This window comes from Patiria miniata, unplaced genomic scaffold (assembly GCF_015706575.1).
Source record: "Patiria miniata isolate m_02_andy unplaced genomic scaffold, ASM1570657v1 HiC_scaffold_24, whole genome shotgun sequence".
NCBI classification, from domain to species: Eukaryota; Metazoa; Echinodermata; class Asteroidea; order Valvatida; family Asterinidae; genus Patiria; species Patiria miniata.
Genome location: NW_024037063.1, coordinates 6,216,873 through 6,236,564, shown reverse-complemented (window position 1 = coordinate 6,236,564; position 19,692 = coordinate 6,216,873). Strand labels below are relative to the sequence as shown.

The following is a 19,692-nucleotide window of genomic DNA, read 5'->3' as shown; positions in this document are numbered from 1 at the left end:
GCTAGTGCTAAATAAAAGCAAAGTTTTGTTTATGTTATGTCAGTAAAACTGATGTCGGGTGAATCATGTATTTCAAGGAGCATCATTTTAACTTATCTGGAAAAGGGGGAATTCAACGATGACTTGTTCAGAATGTTTGAACTTCAGATAAGGTTATTGTCTCGAACCAAGAAGACAAAAGTTCAAAGTTGCATAGAACAGTGCCCAGTTAATGCAAAGAGCCCATATTGAACAAATTAACAACAGCAGATGATGATTAGTAAGTGATTAAGTGTTTTCCTATGAATTAAGATTAATATAATGTTTGAATTTGTGCAGCTGTTAGTGATATCAGCGTTTAGACCGTGGTACTGTATTTTCTGCCATGTAATGTCTGAGTGTGAGCACACACTCCAGCTTCCTTCCACGTCTAATTCTGAGCCTTCCTGATTTTTTGCTCTGGTTTCCGCCCTTCCCTTAGGCTGTGTGTTCATTGCAAGGTGATTGCAACTGCTTACATCCTTTGTGCACTCTCCTCGTTTGTAGACATTATTGGTAAATGATTTACTTGGAGTCATGCCACATGTAGTGATGTACCTTGTCCCTAAAAATGGCCAACAAAAGATATAATGTGCCGTGATTGTATGCAAAGCAAAATGATAGCCCTACTACCTTCTCCCCATCTCTTACAGTGAAATTGACGATACTCTCTGATTTCCAAAGATTGCAACAAGGGACCAAAAGAGTTACAGTGAAAATCACATGGGAAATTTATTTTAGATTTAAATACTTTGAAACTCCAGTGTAAACTTGACTTAAAAGATGATGAATTTGATTTAATGAATTTCATTTTAAATTGTTTTGTCCATATAGTTTCAGTGAATTTCACGCGAATTGAATGAATTTTGAAGTAAGAGAAAAGTTTCATGCTTGGGTACACATTGCCCCCCCCCCCCTTTCGTCACATTTTGAGTGTTTCTACTCACTCATCATTCACTTTTGAACCCTGTGCTACAGCAAAGTGCCTGTTGGCCCCCTCCCTTCCACATAAACTTTTTCAGAGTGGTTATACTGTTGCTGGGCTTATGTTAATTTTAACTCCAGACACACACAAGATAACCTGCGCCCCATTGCACACAAATTGACGCCTGTCCAGACAAATTTTACCCTACATAACAAAACAAACTCGCAAACCAGCAACCCACTTCCCCTTAATGCCTGATCTTTTACAATGGGTCATTCAGACAGGGGGCCTTCTGCGGAGATAGCTAGCTAGCCCCACCCAAAGTAGTTGTTGTTGGAATGCAAAAATGGTTGGGACACTTCCTTAGCCTCCCATGATCACCCACTCCCCCTGCTCCTCATGGTCAATGTTGTTCTCTCAAGCTTTTGGAGCACACACCGCGCAATGAAATACAACATTGAGTGGGGGTCGGGGTTGGGGGGGGGGGGGGGAGGCAGCGAGAATTGGCCAGGATTGTAGCTCCGGACTGGAGTTATCCCGAATTCTAGCCCGGAAAAATTGTGGGGCTAGCTCCACTTGCAGCTCAGCGGGGCTTCTTTTTACAACCTAACTCCCACACAACTGACCTATCATGCTGCCCATAGGTTGAGTGTTAGAGTCAGATGGAGTATAGGGGCCTCGCAACCATGGATGTTTTTCAAACAGACTTAGCCTTGTCTATCAGACTAGCTCTCCGCCCTCCGTATGAACATACCCTTAATGTAGCTGGTCTGTTCTCAGAAGTATGTGTTTGTCACTTGGGAAATTGTGCAAAAAGGGATGTTAAGTCAGACTGCTGAAAGGTGTCAGAGTAAATACAAACAACTGGAGCTACAAGCTGTGCCTTGGAGAAAAAAAATAAGGTTGTCAACAGAGGGCTCACTGGTTCATAAGTAGAGGCACAATATAATTGTAGTTACTAATAATAAAATAACAATAGCAGGTTCTTATATAGGGCTTTTAACTAAGATCAAAGCGTGTTACATTATTATTACTCCTTTATATTATTATTACTTTCTTCACTTAAAATTGTTTTTTTTTTTTAAGTATTTGTTAATACCCTGAGAAGTTTCAACTTGAGCTATCCCATAGATTTGAAGCACTCCAGAATGACATCACTTCAACAATTTCTGACCAGTATGACAGCTTCGAAACCACTCAGTGTAATTGTAAAGGAGGTGGTTGAGAACGTGGTTGGGAAATACGTGGAATGCCAAGCTGGGTGTCAGATAAGGCCATGAAACTTAAAGATGACAGGGATGAGGCCAAAAAGAGGTACTCAATATAAAAATCACAAAAATCCGGGGAGGAATGGAGAAAACTCAATACCTGTCTCAGTAAATCATAAGGATGATACTGCCTCACTCAACAAAAAGATTGATGATCTTTTAAAAACTAGCTGATGAATTGAGAGACTACACCACAACGTGGAAAATTATCCATGACCTCTCGCAGAAGGACAAGAGAAACAGTGTCAAAGTCAAAAAGAGATGGAACAGTCCTTGCTAGTGACACAGAACTGCTTTCAGAGTGGAGCAAATATTTCAGCTCCTTACTCAACAATGAAAATGGCCCACCTAACTGAGCTTCCTCCACCTGATGTAAAGGACTTGCCCATCACACTGTCGTTTCACGGTATGAGACAGCCAAAGCCATTAAAGCTATTGCGGAACCAACAAGGCAGTGGGTCTAGATGTCATCCATGGTTTCTGAGGTGTATACAACATAATCACCACATCAGTGTACCACAAATGTCATCGTACCTGTGCCCAAGAAAAGGGATCTAACTACCGCGGGATCACTCTCACATTAGTAGCTGCAAAAGCTTTCATCAAAATTCTGCTCAACAGAATTTGCCCCTCCGTTGATCCAATACTGAGGAGCAACCAAGCTGGCTTCCATCCGGGACACATTTGTGCTCAGCAGATTCATGTCCTTCGTATAGGGTAGTGGAAGGTTTTAAAACCACCAACTTCCTCTTGCTGTTACTTTTATTGACTTCAGGAAAGCCTTTGATTCTGTCAACAGAGTCATGTTTTATATATTACACCACTATGGCATACCCGAAGCAGTGGTCAGCACCATTCAAGCCATGTATGTTAACTCTCGAAGTGCTGTCATGGTGGGTGGAAGTATCTCTGAGCCTTTTGATGTGTCCACTGGAGTTCTGAAAGGGGATGTACTTGCTCCTTTTGTGTTCATCATAGTTGTCGAAACCGACCTCAAAAGATGCAAGGCACTGGCCTGGATGACTTTTTGGAAGCTGGAACAGCTGTGGAGAAGCCCCTCTTTACCAATTACCACCAAAATGAGGTTGTTCAACACAACATGTGTAACAGTTCTCATCTATGGATGTGAGGCATGGGTCATCTCCAAAGACACAGAAAACAAACAAACAAAGGCTTTTGCCACTTCTAGCTAGCGCATTATGCTGAGCATCAAACGAACCGACCATGTTCCCAATGCCACCATCTACACTATGACCAACTCAAACCCACTTGTGGAGTGTGTCTGGGCAGCTCAAGTTCCTTGGGCACATACTCCGCATGTCCGACGATCAACCCACAAAATTATATGCCCTCTATACACCACCCTATGGAAAAAAAGAGACCAGGAAGACAACGCACATCATTTCTAACGTATGTTCAACGCCTGCTTGGAGATAGTGATGGCATGCTGCAACCAGACCAAATCGCAACACTTGCCCAAGATTGCAGTAAATGGAAGAAGCTTATAGTCGCCTGCTCCGCAGCCGAAGGATGATGATGATGAATACCCTGTACATCATACCATGTGGCTCAAGGGACCAGGTACCGGTACGTGATACATGCTATGATACACTGGAATCTGTACGTGATTTGATTAACCAATTTACTTTGAATCATGTGAGTTTGTATGGAACTCCCTTCTGGATATTTTAGTCAGATAATTTCACCTTTTAGTACTTACAATGAACATGGAAAGAAGGGGATCAGTGAATAAACTTTCTGGCCTGTACTGCCTCAAATCGTAAATGACATTGATTCTAATCTCAATTGTATTTTTTATTTATAATAATATTTTGTTAGTAGATGCATGGTAGCCGCAGAAGGGGAAAACAGCAGAAAATGTGGGCAGACAACATCAAGGTTGGGACTGGTCTTAACTGGGCACAACTTCTTAGAACAGCAGAAAACAAATGGAGGAATTGTGGGAGGAATTGTGTGACTAATGCCATCATAACGTCGCCCCTACGGCCGTAATACTATGGGACAGAAGGAAGGAGTAGTTTGGTCTTGATATATTTTTTGTTTAAATTCAGCTAAATGTCATGTTTAGTCTCAAATAAGAAGTAAAGGAGGAAGTACTTTCAGGAGATGTGGAGATCTGTAACTCGTCACTCAGCACAATCATTTGTCTCCCCCCCCCCATAAAAAAATATGATGACTTGAGACCAGTGTAAACCATCTGGATGAATGTCCTGATATGAGAATGAATGTTCTGATGTAACCAGGGGTCCTTGCAATTGCATAAAGATGGTCAACAAGAGTTAATCCATCCTTCAGAACAGGTTGGAATTAAACTGAGAATCGCTTAATGAAACCAGTCCCTAATCGTTGGACCATCTGTAAGAAGATTGCTCTCTTATTGTTATCTTAGCGTGCAATTGCATTCCTTTTTCAGTCACTTGTAAGCGCAACATTGCTACTTCAAAGGAAAAATGTAATAATATCACTCTTGGCAATGAGATAGCCATCTGTTCTGGACTAAACTGCTTGTTCTTAAGTGGCAATGTTATACATTATGGTTTCTGTTGGTTGTTGGATTAAAATGAAATAAGCAGCATGGGTGAATGAGGGAACCTGTCTCAAGCAATAAGTCAATGGTTTATTTCCTTAACGTGATTGAAGTTATCCCACTACTAAATCTCAAACTGGAACTAATTTTTGAATATTTTAGTCATTGCTCCTCTCCCATGATCATTACTCAAGTTCAACCTGTCTGATATGGAAGGCACCTGATTCGTTGTCTGATTTGTCACGTTTATGCCTACATTGTACAAGCCCCCTGTTTACATTTCCAAACTCCCATCTCTCCAGCCTTGCGGTCGTCCTTCAAACAATAGTAATTCTTTGGGAAACATAGGAGAATCACAGGATGCCATTATTCTGTTTTCATCCTTACAATGGATTTCAGAATGAAATAAAATTTATTAAATAGTCCAACAAGATCTCACACCGTGAAAGTGATGAGTGAATGGGTAATGATTACCCTATTTACCGTATATACTCTCGGACCGTCCTGGACAGAGCAGGAAAAAGTTTGACGATGTACATAACATAATATAAAACATAAGCATCACAGCGCATCGATATCATGGACGGAGGAAACAATTTTTTTTCTAGTTTATTTTAGACTAATTTGTTTCTCTATTTCTGTATTCTTTTTTTCTCTGTGTCTATATGTTTCCATTTAGCCAACCACAGGGAAGCTTTTTATTTAAAGAGAAATTTCCCTAGATCCCTGTTAGCCAAGCTAGAGGCGTTCCTGGGCCTCCTGATTGGTGAAGATTGATTTTTTCATTTTATTGTTGCTATGGTCGTGATATCATATATTGCACCATACAGGTTGGGTCGTTGGAAGCTGTAGACATACCCCAGTTGAATAATCTGAAAGACGTCCTCCAAAAACTGAATTTTAACTGAAATTCACAACCTTGTTTATATTATCTAAGCCATATTTGGTTCTGTATTACTGCATTGTACAGATGGTTTTCCCGTCGGTAACCGTTTCAAATGTTCCATCATTTTGACTTTGCATGAGATGTTCCCTTGCTCGTCTTGTTGCTTCTGATTACAGATCCTACATGCACCATAAAAGCTATTACACTAGTCTAGGAATAATGTCAATAGATGTGCGAGACCTGCAGTATATCTTGAGGAAGGATCTTCTTAGTATGCACTTGTCTGCATTTCAGGAGCATTTACAGTCAGTCTTCCTCAAATACCTACATGAATGCTGCCCCCAATGTGGTTATCAGATTGTAATTATCAGATTTGTTTTGGTATAGATATAATTCAATGTACCACCCCGTGTAGGTGCTAATGCCATGAGTTGTTAATGCTGGGGAAAACTCCATCTACAATCACCTTTATCGACAGATGAACAATTTCAAAATTAATTGAAAATATTTAAAAAAAAAATTGTTTACCACTCTAGTTGTACCCAAAATTGAATGGAAGTGCTCTTGACTTATCATCTAATATAAAAAGAAAGATAGAGAGCCTGATGTTTCAATCGTAGCAGGATTTTTCTCAAAGGTGGAAGTGAGAGTTTACTAAAGCCACACCCAACTAAACCTACATAGAGGTAGATGTCATGGTCACAGGAAAGCAACACACTACAACTCTTCCCCTTGAACTCTGAATTTTGCTCAATCTCAAGACTGTCACTCTGTTAATCCATTGACGTTGTACGTAAATTTCCTTTTCCAAAACCTCTGCAATTTTTTAAGCTTAAAATATATGAATTGAATATTCTTGTTTAATTTAAAGTTTGAAGAATGATAAAACCAGATTCATTAAAATAACAATAGGTTCAAAACAAACACAACGGTGTATCTGATATATGTGTATGAGTATGTTTATTACAACGTTACTTGTCCAAAACACCTGTAAACAGTTGACTGTACTTTTTGCAAATTACATATCATTTTACAGGAAATGTCAGTAAAACTACCAGGAAATCAGGAATCAGCAAATTAAAACACTTTTATAAATTGTAGAGTTCCGTACAGTGTAATTGTATTTCCACTCGCATCAGTGTCAATGTCCTGTTACTCTTTTCCTTATTAGTTTTTAAGGACAGTTCAGAAAGTGCTGAGAAAGTGAAGTAAATTTTGCTTCTGGTCAATAGAGATTCCGTGAGAACAGCCCAGCCTTAGTGGTCAGGCAGCAGGAGTCTGTAATTAACCAATGTCCGAGCAGGAAATTCATAATCATGCCTCAAGCTATTAAGTCAAGATGGAGTGATGACATTGTGTCAGCAGCAACAGCAGCAGTGACCTTCAAGTTGAAATTATAGTCTGGGATTTTGTGGTGAAAAATTATTCAGAAGGCTTACTTGTCTGCCATTGTTGTCATTAATTCCTTTCAATGTTACCACTGATACATGTACATCTTGAAGTTAAAGCTCTTGAAAGTGTGTTTGTTTTGAGAAGAAAAGGTAAGTTTCTTGACTTGTGGCAATATTGTTCAAAATAATTTTATCAACATTTTGATCTGCAAAGCAAATTCAACATGTATTGTTTGATAACAGATAGTAAGTGAAAATAATGGATATATACATGTATGCTGATGTATTTCAGTTTTTATACATAAAAAGTCAGAACAATAAAATTCTATTATGAATAATTAGTAAAAAATAGAGAAGAATGAATACTTTCTTTACATTATCTTACAGGTGCTTCTTAAAGAAGCTATATAATATAGCACCATACATACATGTTCTTGTCCTATATTTACATAATGTACATATCAATACCTGTGCTGTATCCAGTACCCGTCAATATATGTTCATAAAAGATTATACCGGTACCCTCACTTCAACCATGATAAGGGAGGGAAAATATTCTGTTTTTGGTCAAGTTAACAAGTTCAGTGCTTTTTAAAAATTACAATAGACTGTGTTAAGTGATATAAAAATGCTTCATTTTCTTACAGGTTGTTTCAAACAACAGAAACTGTGGAAAAATCATCACAATGTGTAGGACCTCAGCAGGTGCACGTAGTAATCACAAATTGCATAAACAAAGACAATGCCTACAACTGTTAATCGTTCTACCCATCCAAGACTTCTCATCAAAGCTGTCTGTTGGTTAAATTCTCCACATGTTGGATTATGTTGAATCTTAATATGGTATTCAGAATAAATAGCCAAGAAGTTAAAAGTACAGCAAATCCTGTCCCTAATAAGAATATGGGCAGTGTTCCAAGTTAGGCATTAACCATCCTGCAGATGGGTGGGGCTACTTAAATGTAGTTGGGGTCACTTGCAGGTGAAGGGTGTGGTCACAGGTGGGTGTGGTCATTAACAGGTGAGGGGTTTTGTCACTGTGCAGGCGATGGGTGGCGTCATTGACAGGTGCTTAATCTAAAGAAACACAGTGTTGTCTTATTTGCATCATTTGCATGTCTATCATAGGAAACAAACTTGTGAGAAGTTTTACATCAAGATAAGACCTCTAGACATTTCCATGTATTGCAAGGTTTTTCTTAAAGATAGTGCCCAAGCTATGATTTCATCCCTGCTAACTAACGTTAAGTTTTACATTTCCTCTTGATGAATGTGCAAACCTGTAAATCTGACTCATACGCTCCTCACTCCTCACTCAGGAAATAACCTTTATCAAAAAAATGTCTTGCTTTAGGGTGACAAGTCCATAACCAATAGAACATCACAGCAGTATATATGTCACATATATGTATATTACCTTCACGCCAGTAATAAGGAAAAAGAAATGTGGTCTTGTGTAATAATATCCCAGGTGATCAATTCCACTGTGCTAATAACAAAGTTAGACTTTCTTAAATCATTCATTTTCTTGAATTGACACAGACCCAGTTTTTGGATTTGAAAACATTCATTCCAGCAGTTATCAGGGCCAGTTTGGCCTTGGACTTGTCTTATTAGATCAGATGGAGCTACATGGTTCCCCTCCCTTGTATTTATGAACTTTTTAGACACCTGTTTGTAGGAATGATTTCAGGTATCGGCCATACAGCGAAACAGCAATCATCAGAACAGTATGATGCATATTGGATATAAGTTACAAATATAATAGTATGTCCACAAACATTTGTCAGCAATTTATACAAAGGGTGTATTTACAGAGCAATATATAACTTAGCATCCAATAATTTACAGGATTGATTTTCACAAAAGTGTCAAATAAACATTAAATAATCTTCTTTGTAAATGTTTAAATTTGGTCAAACATACAGGTTTTTTTTTTCTGTTGGAATCAAAACATTGAAGCCGAACAACAAAAATGGTCAATGAAAAATAGTTTTGCCTGATCCATTTTGTTCCTAAGCATTCTATTTACAGTTCAATAACAAGCATGTGTGATTTAATTTGAACATTTAGCAAATTTAATTTGAGCCATTTCTGTTCATTGTCAACATTCAGTTCGACCATTCATATCTGTCTTATCGAGACCTTTATTATGCACCTATCAATTGTATGACGCACCCATGACCCCTTGGAATGGTGTGTCATAGTCTAACATCCTTTTGTGGAATCTACACTTTGTCAGTGACACACCAATGCATACATTTGACGTTATTTGACCCACCTTTCACATATTGTGATGCATCTACTGAGGAACAATGACATACCCCACAAATTGACTCGACGCACCCCTATGTCACATCCATGAAGGACATGATGTACACTTACAAATGACAGGTGCATTTAATTATCACTGTTCTCACAGATAACTCAACAGGTTTGTCTCAAACAGAAATTTCACTCCGTTCTGCTCCCAAAAGGGTTGTCAAAAAATCCACATTTGCTAGGTCTCATGAGCAGGGTTATGATCTCAGACAATTACAGTACAAGTATTTAGAAGAACACTAGCAATGTGTGATTGTCACATACATACTGATTGGGTTTTTTTCTTCATAAATGTACATGTAGCTCATGAGACACTATGTCTCTTTGCATGTCTTCCCCCTGATCTCAATTTCATGCCACCCCCCTTCTGACATCTTTTCATTTTATTTGTAACTTGCCATTCACAAATACCACTTGGCCTGCGTACACAAGCAGAATACAAAGCAGCACAGTCATTCTCATGGAACAAGTAGGGATTGTAAGCGCAGACATCTTTTTCCTTGGCTTCCGGAGGCCAGTATATGACACCAGGCTTGATCTGAAATGAGAGGGAAAAGGATGTCTTAATCAATTCAAGATATGTCTGAACTATCGATGGTTTTGCTCCAGCTGGTTTTCATTACCCAATAGTAGCTGCATATAAATGTAAAACAGACTTGAAACATGACGCATAACTTTTTGATACCATATTTGACAGACTGAAAAAAAAATTGTAATTCTGTTCACTAGATGGGTGGATCCTCAGCCTTCTAAAGTGAGTATTTTGTTCAGAGACATCAACAAGATGTAGCTCCTTATTTTGTTTGTTATTGCAAACTGTTTGCGAGGCCAGTCAGTATTGATTATCCTGCAAACCCTTCACTCTGTTAGTAAACATCAGTTAATAGAGTTAGTGGTTTATTGATAAATCTATTACAAGAGCCTAGTAATTGATTGGCCTAGCAGGTGACAAACTATACTAGTCTAGCAGGTGTCTATACCAATGTTGTTGCAGCTATATTCATAAATTGTTTATGAGGTCATATCATGAAGGTACCTAATTATAAGATGTTGATGAGCTATTTGCTGTGAGTGACTGTTTATTTATCTGCCTACAGCCATTGTGTTTTGTTTCAATAAATGAGGTTGTAGCCTCCTCAATGGCATCAGTTTCTTCAAATCATTTTAGCCTTTGATCAAGCTTTGGCCTTCAACTATAAGCTAAAGCACAATACACAGTTAGGAATATTTTGTAAAGAAGTTGACTTACAATGCACTCATCGCAGTATTTCTTGTAGACATACTTGAGTCCTTGTCTCTGTGTTTTGGTCACAAGATGTGACTCAACCACCCAGTCACAGAGGTGAATTGTCGGCCCTTTCTCAGAGAAGCTTCCTGTAAAGAAGTCCAGAAAAAAAACTTGTCTGAATATAATTGCTGTGAGGACATTCATATTATCAGGGGAAGGAAATTTAGAATGCCCCTTGGAATGTCCTGCTAACTGTGCCAAAAATTGCACAATGCGTAACTTGCATATAGATGGTAAAAAAAAAAAAATCACATTTCAAGCATGATTGTCTGTGTTTTTATATCCTGCAAATAGTTCAAAGAAGTTTTAGATGTCAGCGTGCTTTGGTTATATCAGTTAGGAAAGATGGACATCATACAGTAGTTAAGTATGTTCCATCTTTGAGTACTTGTATCTCTCCAAAGATAACATTCTTTCACTTTTTACAGGACACTTTTAAGGCCTTAATTCAACCTATTTCACGGTTGACCTCTGACAGCAAAAAAAGTCTGCTATCATCCGCCCAATCACATATCCTGTTCTAAGTTTGAAGGGAAACAGGTCTTTTGGAAACCAGACACACTGTAACTGCATTCATTCCCATGGGATTCTGCACCATCAAACTTATATGGCGAGTTATGATGTGTGTGGAGGATGCCTTCTACATGAACACAACTTGAAAAGTCTCAACCTTTTGTGCCTCAACCCAGCCCCACACCTAAAATGAAGAATGCTTCCATTTGGAAACATCCATGTTTAAGTCTGTAGTAATTATTTAATACATAACCTGGGTTTGGACCATTATTCATAAAGATCCTTTGCTTTGCAGGCATCATTGATGAGGTACTTTATTTTGGAGCAGGCCTCTTGGGCATTCAAAGATGGCTGCTCAGTGCAAAAGGGCTATTGTAATGATTGTCCTCACCTGTCAGCAAGTATTTCTGTCCTTCCTCCAGCATCGTCACACCGCACATGCCACTATCTGCAGGACTAACAATCTCAATCTTGCTTCTTGCTAGTATCGTCTCCTCTCCTTTGTAGACCTTCTCCACCTGCACCATGTACCTCAGTCTCATTGCCCAGGTATTCCAAGATTCCATCTGTCCTTCAGACAAGGGCCGAAGTGTCTTGGGAGGTTTGGCCATCCTCAGTTTGCTGACTGCAGGGAATCTCCATGGGGGTTTGGTTGTAGGTTGAGGGGTAGTGGGTAGGGATTGAGATGGCATGATTGGCTCAAAGGTTTTACTCATGACCTTGGCACGAATAACTGTTTTGAAAAGAAGAAAATGGAATCAGTTATCAAATTATTTGAATGACTTGATAATCCTGAATAGTTGAATTGATGATTACCTTATCTTCTAACCTACTGAAGGATACTTGAAAGAACTGGGGGAGGGGGGGGGGAGAGGGGGGTATGCTCCCCCTTTTGTGGTTGTGTGCCCCCATGTATCAGCTACCCTGGATGTGTTCCTATGAGCTAATGAGGCCTCCTGGTTCCTGGTCGACTGGGGGATTATATCAGGAAGGATGGTTCCTTGAAGAAGACGGTGTGTCAGTTACAGTCACTCAAGCCTGATGAATGCTGGACTCAATGCCAGCTAAAGTTAACTCCTTAGGTTTCATGCAGGATCAGCCATACCATTGAACAAAGGAGAATGCTCTTTTTTGATTCCTATTCACAACCACTGTCAGAGCTGCAGTATAACAATGGAACTGAATTTGTCTGAAAAGCTGGCAGTAAATTGAGCTAATCTGTATTCCTGGTAATGAGACAATCACTGCCCTGTACCCTGCACAACAGATCTTGAAATTATACCTCTGCAAAGTTTGTTTAGTTTGTTGAACAGGATTTTGTTTGTATTTGTGGTAATATGTATGTCTAGTATTCAGTGTTGTAAGCTTAGGCCAAAAAAAATAAGTCTCCGGTTTCTGGTATGGAGCTTGCCCAAAAAGTGGTGCGGCGACGCTGCTTTTTTTTTTTTACCTGATTTTTTTGCCTCAAATGTCGGCTGATGACTGCAAATGGTGCCCGACTAGACTTAGTGCAAATACATGGGAGTCCAGAAAAGCCACATAACGCTTATTCTTGATCATAACCCCATCTAAAAACACGTTAAATTTGTGCAGCAGCAGGATTCCAGTCAAACCAGTGAATTTGGCGGTTTTGAGATATCATCTTTCATTAAAAAAAAACAAACTTTTTCATTTTGCTGACGCGCATGGCTACGGCGACGCGCGCGCATACCAGAAACCGGAGATTTTTTTTGTGGCCTTATCCATTGACAAACAGTAATAGCTATCAATGTTTTCTAGGAATGACATTTGACTGTAGATGATTGTGTCGTGTAGGGTATTCAGTTTCAAAAACATGCCATGGTACACAACAGAGTTGTATGTACATGTATATTGCCAAAAAATGTGCTAGTCTCACAAACTCATCAAATTATTATCATCAGGAGCCACTTAATTCGTCGGAGGAATATTGTTAACCCCCCAAAAAGGGGGGGGGGGGGTAACTTTCCAACTTTTTAAAAAGATTTTATCATTAAATATTTGTCTAAAAAACTTCTGGTTGTACTTCGCTGTCTTAAAGTGTTGAACAATTGCCAATAGAAACTGCATTGAGAAATCAATTGTTGAGGGAACAGTGACATGGGCCTAAGGTCTCCGTGTGCTTATTGTTGGGTGGAGACCTTGTTTAGTGTTTATCATCAGGCCTTGGATTCCAGCTGCATTGTTAGGTAAATCCAGTAATTATTTGTTGATTGTGACTGGTGAATGATTGTTGGCAATAATAAGAGTATTGCTTAGGGGATCAACACTTTGGTGTTTGTGACCTTTACTTGAAATGAAAGGCCATCCATGCTTGGAATGTTGGCTGTTTTATAAATCAAGGACAGTTTGAGCCATTTGAGGGATCACTGCGTGGTTGCTTGGTTGAGACACCACAGCCAAATCCTCCAGTCTGATTCTATTTCAGGAAGATTTCATACTGCTCTTGTGTGTGGAGTTTGCGGTTTGCGTTTCTTCACATCAACCCCTTCGTTATTTTCTAAGGCTTTGTACACAGTCAATCAAATGAATGTACACAGTACAGATTTTGAGGGACACATCCCAAAATAAACCCTCTACTACGAAATTATCCTTGCATTGCGGTTACATTGTGGTTGAATGGCATGTTGATTTTGTTAAAGTGTGTGGCCTGCCCCATTTTGTGTCTGGAAATAACAATGAACGTATTTTCTGCTGTACAGTGAATATTCCTTGGCTTCATGGCAGACTGTGTCTGAACATAGAGCTACAGCTATGGTTTGAAAAAAAGAACTGTCTATAAATAGGGGCAGCTTACAATTTTGAAGGAGAAAGAATTATGCCTCATTACGCTTGAAAAAAAAAGACATTGTTACATCTCAGTAGCTATTTATAGATCATCTTAAGCCAACAATAATCAGGCTGTTGTATGTGATAGCTTGTTAGTTAAATCAGAGAAACCAAAATAGATCTCTTGCCTAATGCCAGTAATGAGGCGATATTGAGAGTTACAACCTCAACAAATGTTTGATTTTTTTGTGGTGATTGTGAGCACAAAGTGAAAGTTGTCTGACCTTGGAAACACACTCTGGTCATATTGGGTCAGAAATTGTCAGCTTCTTGTACTTGGTTCAAGGAATTTAGTTATAAAATGTGACCAAAAAATCAATGAATGAGTTCTTTCCGTCTTTTTGCCAACATGCAAAAAAGTAAGAATTTCAACACTAAACTAGAAAAGTAACAACCTTATTGTCTTAGCAATAATTTTGATTTTGCAAATCATGTTTCTATATTTTTGGATCACATAATTTGAAGTTGACTTGACTTATAAGAAATTCATGGGGAGTAGAGTGTTTTTATAGCTGCTGTTTTCAACAACTGCCTTGGGAAGTTGTCAATTTCATAATCCAACTGGGGATTGACAATTTAAGCTGATTTTCCTTGGGTGTGCCGGGAGGGAGTACATTTCAGGGTGTCAGGTGAATTTGGAGGAACAAACAAAAACTTATACAACTTTCAAATGCTGCAAATATATGAAATCTATGATGGATTTACCAGACAAACATGCAAAAGTTTCTGTTGATCCCTAGGCAAGAGGAATTCCACTTCAGTTTCGTAGCTGTGCTTCAATACAATGCACTTTTCCCCTTTTGTGTTTACTTTTAAGTAGCTGGAGAGAGATGTGTGCCTTTTGTTTACTCAACTGCAGTAATATATTCTTTTCTCAACTAGTATCCATAGAGAGTCCGTTTGTTTTTGACCTGTGCCTAGGGACCGATCCTCTGAGGTCTCTTCCTCGGTGATTGTTGATTTATCCAGAAAGGTTTCTGGCTTTGCTCAAAACAAAGTGCTTCAATTTAGGATTATTCTGTTGTTTATTGCAATTTTAACTTATTTCATAAATTAAAATCTTAGAGTAGTTTCAATCTGTTCTTGTTTATAATACTGGCTGTGCAAGTGGCCAATGTATCGTGGTTTGCCTCTGAGTAGTTCTTACCATTAGGGAATTTAAAAACTTTGTTTTCAAGTTGTCCTGAAATACAAACTGATTACTGACACCAAGAAATACCTGTGTCTTTAAAAAAATATTTTAGTTGTACTGTCAGAATTGGAGTTTAAACTGACTCTGTTCAGTAACTCTCCTATTGTCTAACCTGACAATAAGTTGTTAATGTACTGTTCGGGTGTAACTCCAAGTGGTATGGGGTCACTAATTACAGGGACTCCTGCATCAAGGGTCCAAGCTCACGTACATGTAGGACTACTAGTTCGTGTACTTTGGTTTGGGGTTCCTTCCCATAAACCAGATACCCTTGCATGTCTGGACAACCATCAACCAATGGTCAACTAATCAACAAGTTGCCAGGAGGTTAACTGTCTTGCAAGTTGGAGGGATATAGCTGTAATACAAGTGGCAGTATTTTGTCAACACTCTTCATAATGGTCAGGTGTGAGAACTGATGATTGGGTGGATTGAGGGTTGGAATTTACCAAGCACTGCCCATTGCCTAAGGGAATGTGCAGTGTTATTGAGCTTCAGTACTTTGCACTTTTGTTGTTTGACTATAGAACTGCAGAGGTTTGTTTCATCAAGAGTATGAGCATGATCAAATGATAGCAAGGACTTTTGAGGGCGATTTGTTTCCTAGGCATGAAACAAACTTCGTACAAATTTTAAAAAAACTCTGTTGTGCACGATTTGCCAGGTGCAATCATGCAATTGAGCAAAATCAAATGCTGAATTGTTTTGCAAAAATATGGAGAAAAAACCCCGGGAGCTGATAGATCATGCAACCAACAGGCAAAACAAACACCTTAGCATCTATCTCATTTTCAGTCCACTCTTAAAGCATGAAAGTAGGAAATACCCATGTTTCTATTCCAGCCTTGGTCAAGGCATTTGATGATAGAAACTGATGATCAAAGGTTGGCCGAGAAAAAAAATGCACTCACACATACTTGCGTGAAGCGCAAACAGAAACCTCACGTGACTAGGATATGCAAATCAGGTGGGCTGAATGAACGCCTGGGAACATCCATTGGGTTTTACTGGATTCCAGCAATGACATCGTGTGCCAATGATTATGAGATTATTTTTCAGTACTTGGTCGTGGAGGCTCATATTTTACATGGACATAAGTGAGGAGTCTGCAAATATAACTCCATATAAATTCAGCAACAAAAAAACAAAAACTGTCTGCAAAATATTCAGCCTCACCTGATTTGCCTATTGCAGCCTAGCCGTTTGAGGTCGTAGTTTACGTACGTGTGAGTGCAAAGTGTGTGGCTGCTGTGTATGATCATCGGACACTACTGCCGAACGCCTTGACCAAGACTACCATATTTCAAAAGAGATACTTAAGTTTGCTGATAAAGTTGGTATCACAATATCCAGTATTGTAATCAGATGTGAAGTGTTATAGACATGCATTGTAGAAATAATTTCTAAAAACTTGACACATCATTTAGACTAATGACATACAATATTGTCCAGGAATAACTTACCAAATTCAGCCTGGCAGAAGTGTTGCTGTGGATGTCTGTGGGCACATTGACATCCTAAGACCATCTGGGTTGTCTCAAGATATGCCAGGAAGAGGAGGAAAATCAAACTTAATGATGAGAAATCCATCTTATGATAGAATCAAGAGACTTGTCTGGAAAATCAATTAGCTTGATTTATTCAAGTTGTCCAATGGCAAATTCACCAGCTTGCTCTGTGCTTTAATGAGACGTTTTCTCTGGAGCATCCATGTAAGTAACCATAGAACACTAAGATATCATGGAGTGTTTTCTCAAGTTTGTTGTGAACGTTGTGAACACGTGGAGCATTGGGTGACAAACTGAAAACTACCCTGCCATGCTGCCTGTATTTATCCTTACAGGAGTCACTGGCTATTCTATGTAGTATGCCTGCTCCCTCTGCATGAGTCACCCCTTTGGCCTGTGGTTACTGGAGCAATTGATCTGCCAATAACAGTGTGGTCGTGGCCTAATAGATCAAGGGACTGGCTATGGTAGGTGGGTGTACAAGTTATAGACCAATCAAATTCAGAGTGGGTATAGCTCTGACTTATTTGTGATAGTGATATGTTGTTTACTTAATGGTTGCTTGCTCCTTACCCTTGGTGAGGAAGAAGCCTAGATTACCCAATGCATTCAAGGACATTCACATTTACTCTACTTTGCCACTTTGCAAGGATTCTTGTTTGGTTGTCAAACATTTGTGTGGTGATTAATGCCTTTCATCAATATGAAAATGACTGAATAGGCTTTATTCAAATGGTAGTTTTCTGGCAGTCTACATAAGCTTGTTTTCAAAACGCAGTCTTTCAAGGCAGCTGTACTGAGGCACTGAAAATACTACTTTCACTAACATAGGCAAATAATTAGAACTTTTGAGAGAATTTTGGAAAAAGATTGCAGAGCCTAGAGTTAATTAAAGTTTGAAGTTTTGAAAATAATGACGACTGACTCCTTCCTTCATCATCCTTGAGCTCTTATTGAATGTTGGACTCATCTGAATATTTCAAGTAGTCTGTGTTCACAAACCTTAGGTCTGAATTACAACTTGACCTTTTACTAACTCTTGAGTTAAAAACTTGAAACTGATACCACTCTTGAAGTTTCAAGGATTTACTGTACTTGTAACTGTGTCCTTCAGCAGAGTAGAAACCTTCAGATGTTGTCTTCTTCAAAAGTCTGTCTATTAGTCATGACTCTAAATTTTCCCCATTATTAGCTAGTTGCCAACGCTTACATCAATATTACAATACTACTGACATTAGCCTCGATTTCTCAACCCATTGAAATGTATCGGGTGATAAACATCCCTAGAATTTAGAAAGCCCTGAATATTTTGGTGGTTGAATAATGTCTGAGGTATTTAATTCCACCACATATCTAAGTTGTAAGGAGGGATATAGTTCTGTAATTTCAGGAATGTTTGTTCTCAAGTCCCCAGATGATTTACATGCAACCTGTTGTATTGTGCATTTGCAGCCCACATTCCTGTCTTCTGTTTTGCCGCTGGCATACGCATACTGGTCATAACTCTCAAACACAATTTCTGACAATTTGGACAAATTGCTATCATCAGTCTATCCTGACTTTGACGTAGGTTGGATTATTGAAAGCAAAAAGGAACCCAGCTTTGATATTTTTCTGAGAAGGCTTTGCGAGATAAGAATCGTATTTTTCCCCACCCATAATTATGATCGACTTCCTACATGACTCACGAAACGTTTTCTTTCCAACTGTAAAATTCCAAGTTTCAGTTTCCTTGACATAAAGTCCTTGACACATCTATGAATGAACCCCTTCTGGCTAGTTTTAGGAAAAGAACTGTACCATGAGATAAATGGAAGAAATTGGAGATTTCCCTGGCATTTCATGCAATCCTGCCACCCCAGGATGTGGGTAACTTTTAGAGGCATAGCATCTTTCTGTATGAAAAGGAACTGTGTACACTGTACTGAATGAGGTGGGAGAGCAGGACTATTGCTATTAGGTCCCCTGCCCCCCACCCCCCCCCCCCCCCCACCCCACCCATAAAACCTTCAGAGATTCAGAGTAGCTGCTTTATTTTATAATCATACAATGTATAAAAAAAAATCACCTGATGCTTTCCTGTAGAACTCCTGGATTGGAATGCAAAATATGCCAAAAATGTTAAAACTTTGCCAAACAACAGTCTTTATTCTTGCAAAGCTGCAGGAAAGTAGCATACATCCTTCACATGAAGAATGGACTACCAGTGGCTATACCAGCTCAGTGAGTTAGGTGTATAGGGCAGATCAGTCAAAAGGGGTAGTGTATAGTCCTACTAACAATACTACAATGGAAAGCTTACAGGTACAAGCTTCCAAACAGTGGCTGTCCAGGTGAACAAGTATTAACAACCAAAGATACTTCCACAAAAGCAAGAATTCCAAGTATGTAGAAAATTCATCTGTTTCGTGGGACAAGGACGGGTTTTTATGCTGCAAGGTGAAATCATAGTGCAATGATGAAGTTATTCTGTGATTTCAACTTGTACTTATTTCTGCATGTATTTATCTGTGTAAAGCCACTGGATTTAGCATGTCAGGTGAATTTATTATCTTGACCTAACATTTTGTAATAGGTCCTCTCAAACACACCTCACTTGTCATAATCGGAACATTTGACTCAGTCACAGACAGATCTACTCAAGAAGTTCATAAATCAGCTTTTATGGATGAAAACTAAAACCAGCCTCTCTGTGTTGAGTTCAATTGGTTAAATAGCAAATATGTGCAAGAATTCAAGGCGCTGTGAATTCAGTAGTTTGGAAAGGTAGAGGTCTGAAACTTTAGCTTGATGTTTACTTGATATAATGATAGATATCATCAGATTATTGTATAGAAGTACAAAAATCAAGCAGGTTTATGAACAAGTCACATCTGTTCAGTATCATTCTCAAAATGTAAAAAAACAAAAATTAAAACCTTTGTGGTCTGTATAAATAACAAGCACTTAATGTGCAGGTTAATCTTTCCACATAAGAATGGCTTTG

At 38.8% G+C, this 19,692-nt stretch overlaps 1 protein-coding gene across 1 annotated transcript; it reads right to left on the bottom strand.

The window, feature by feature from the left end:
• Positions 1 to 6,579: 6,579 nt before the first annotated feature.
• On the bottom strand, positions 6,580 to 17,021 carry LOC119732141 (metalloproteinase inhibitor 4-like). Its single transcript, XM_038205541.1, has 4 exons — positions 16,662 to 17,021; positions 11,551 to 11,892; positions 10,608 to 10,732; positions 6,580 to 9,896 (listed from the first exon to the last, which is right to left on the bottom strand). Exons 1-4 carry the CDS (start codon positions 16,786 to 16,788, stop codon positions 9,663 to 9,665), a joined length of 828 nt encoding a protein of 275 aa, XP_038061469.1. The 5' UTR covers positions 16,789 to 17,021; the 3' UTR covers positions 6,580 to 9,662.
• Between the last annotated feature and the right edge of the window lie 2,671 nt (positions 17,022 to 19,692).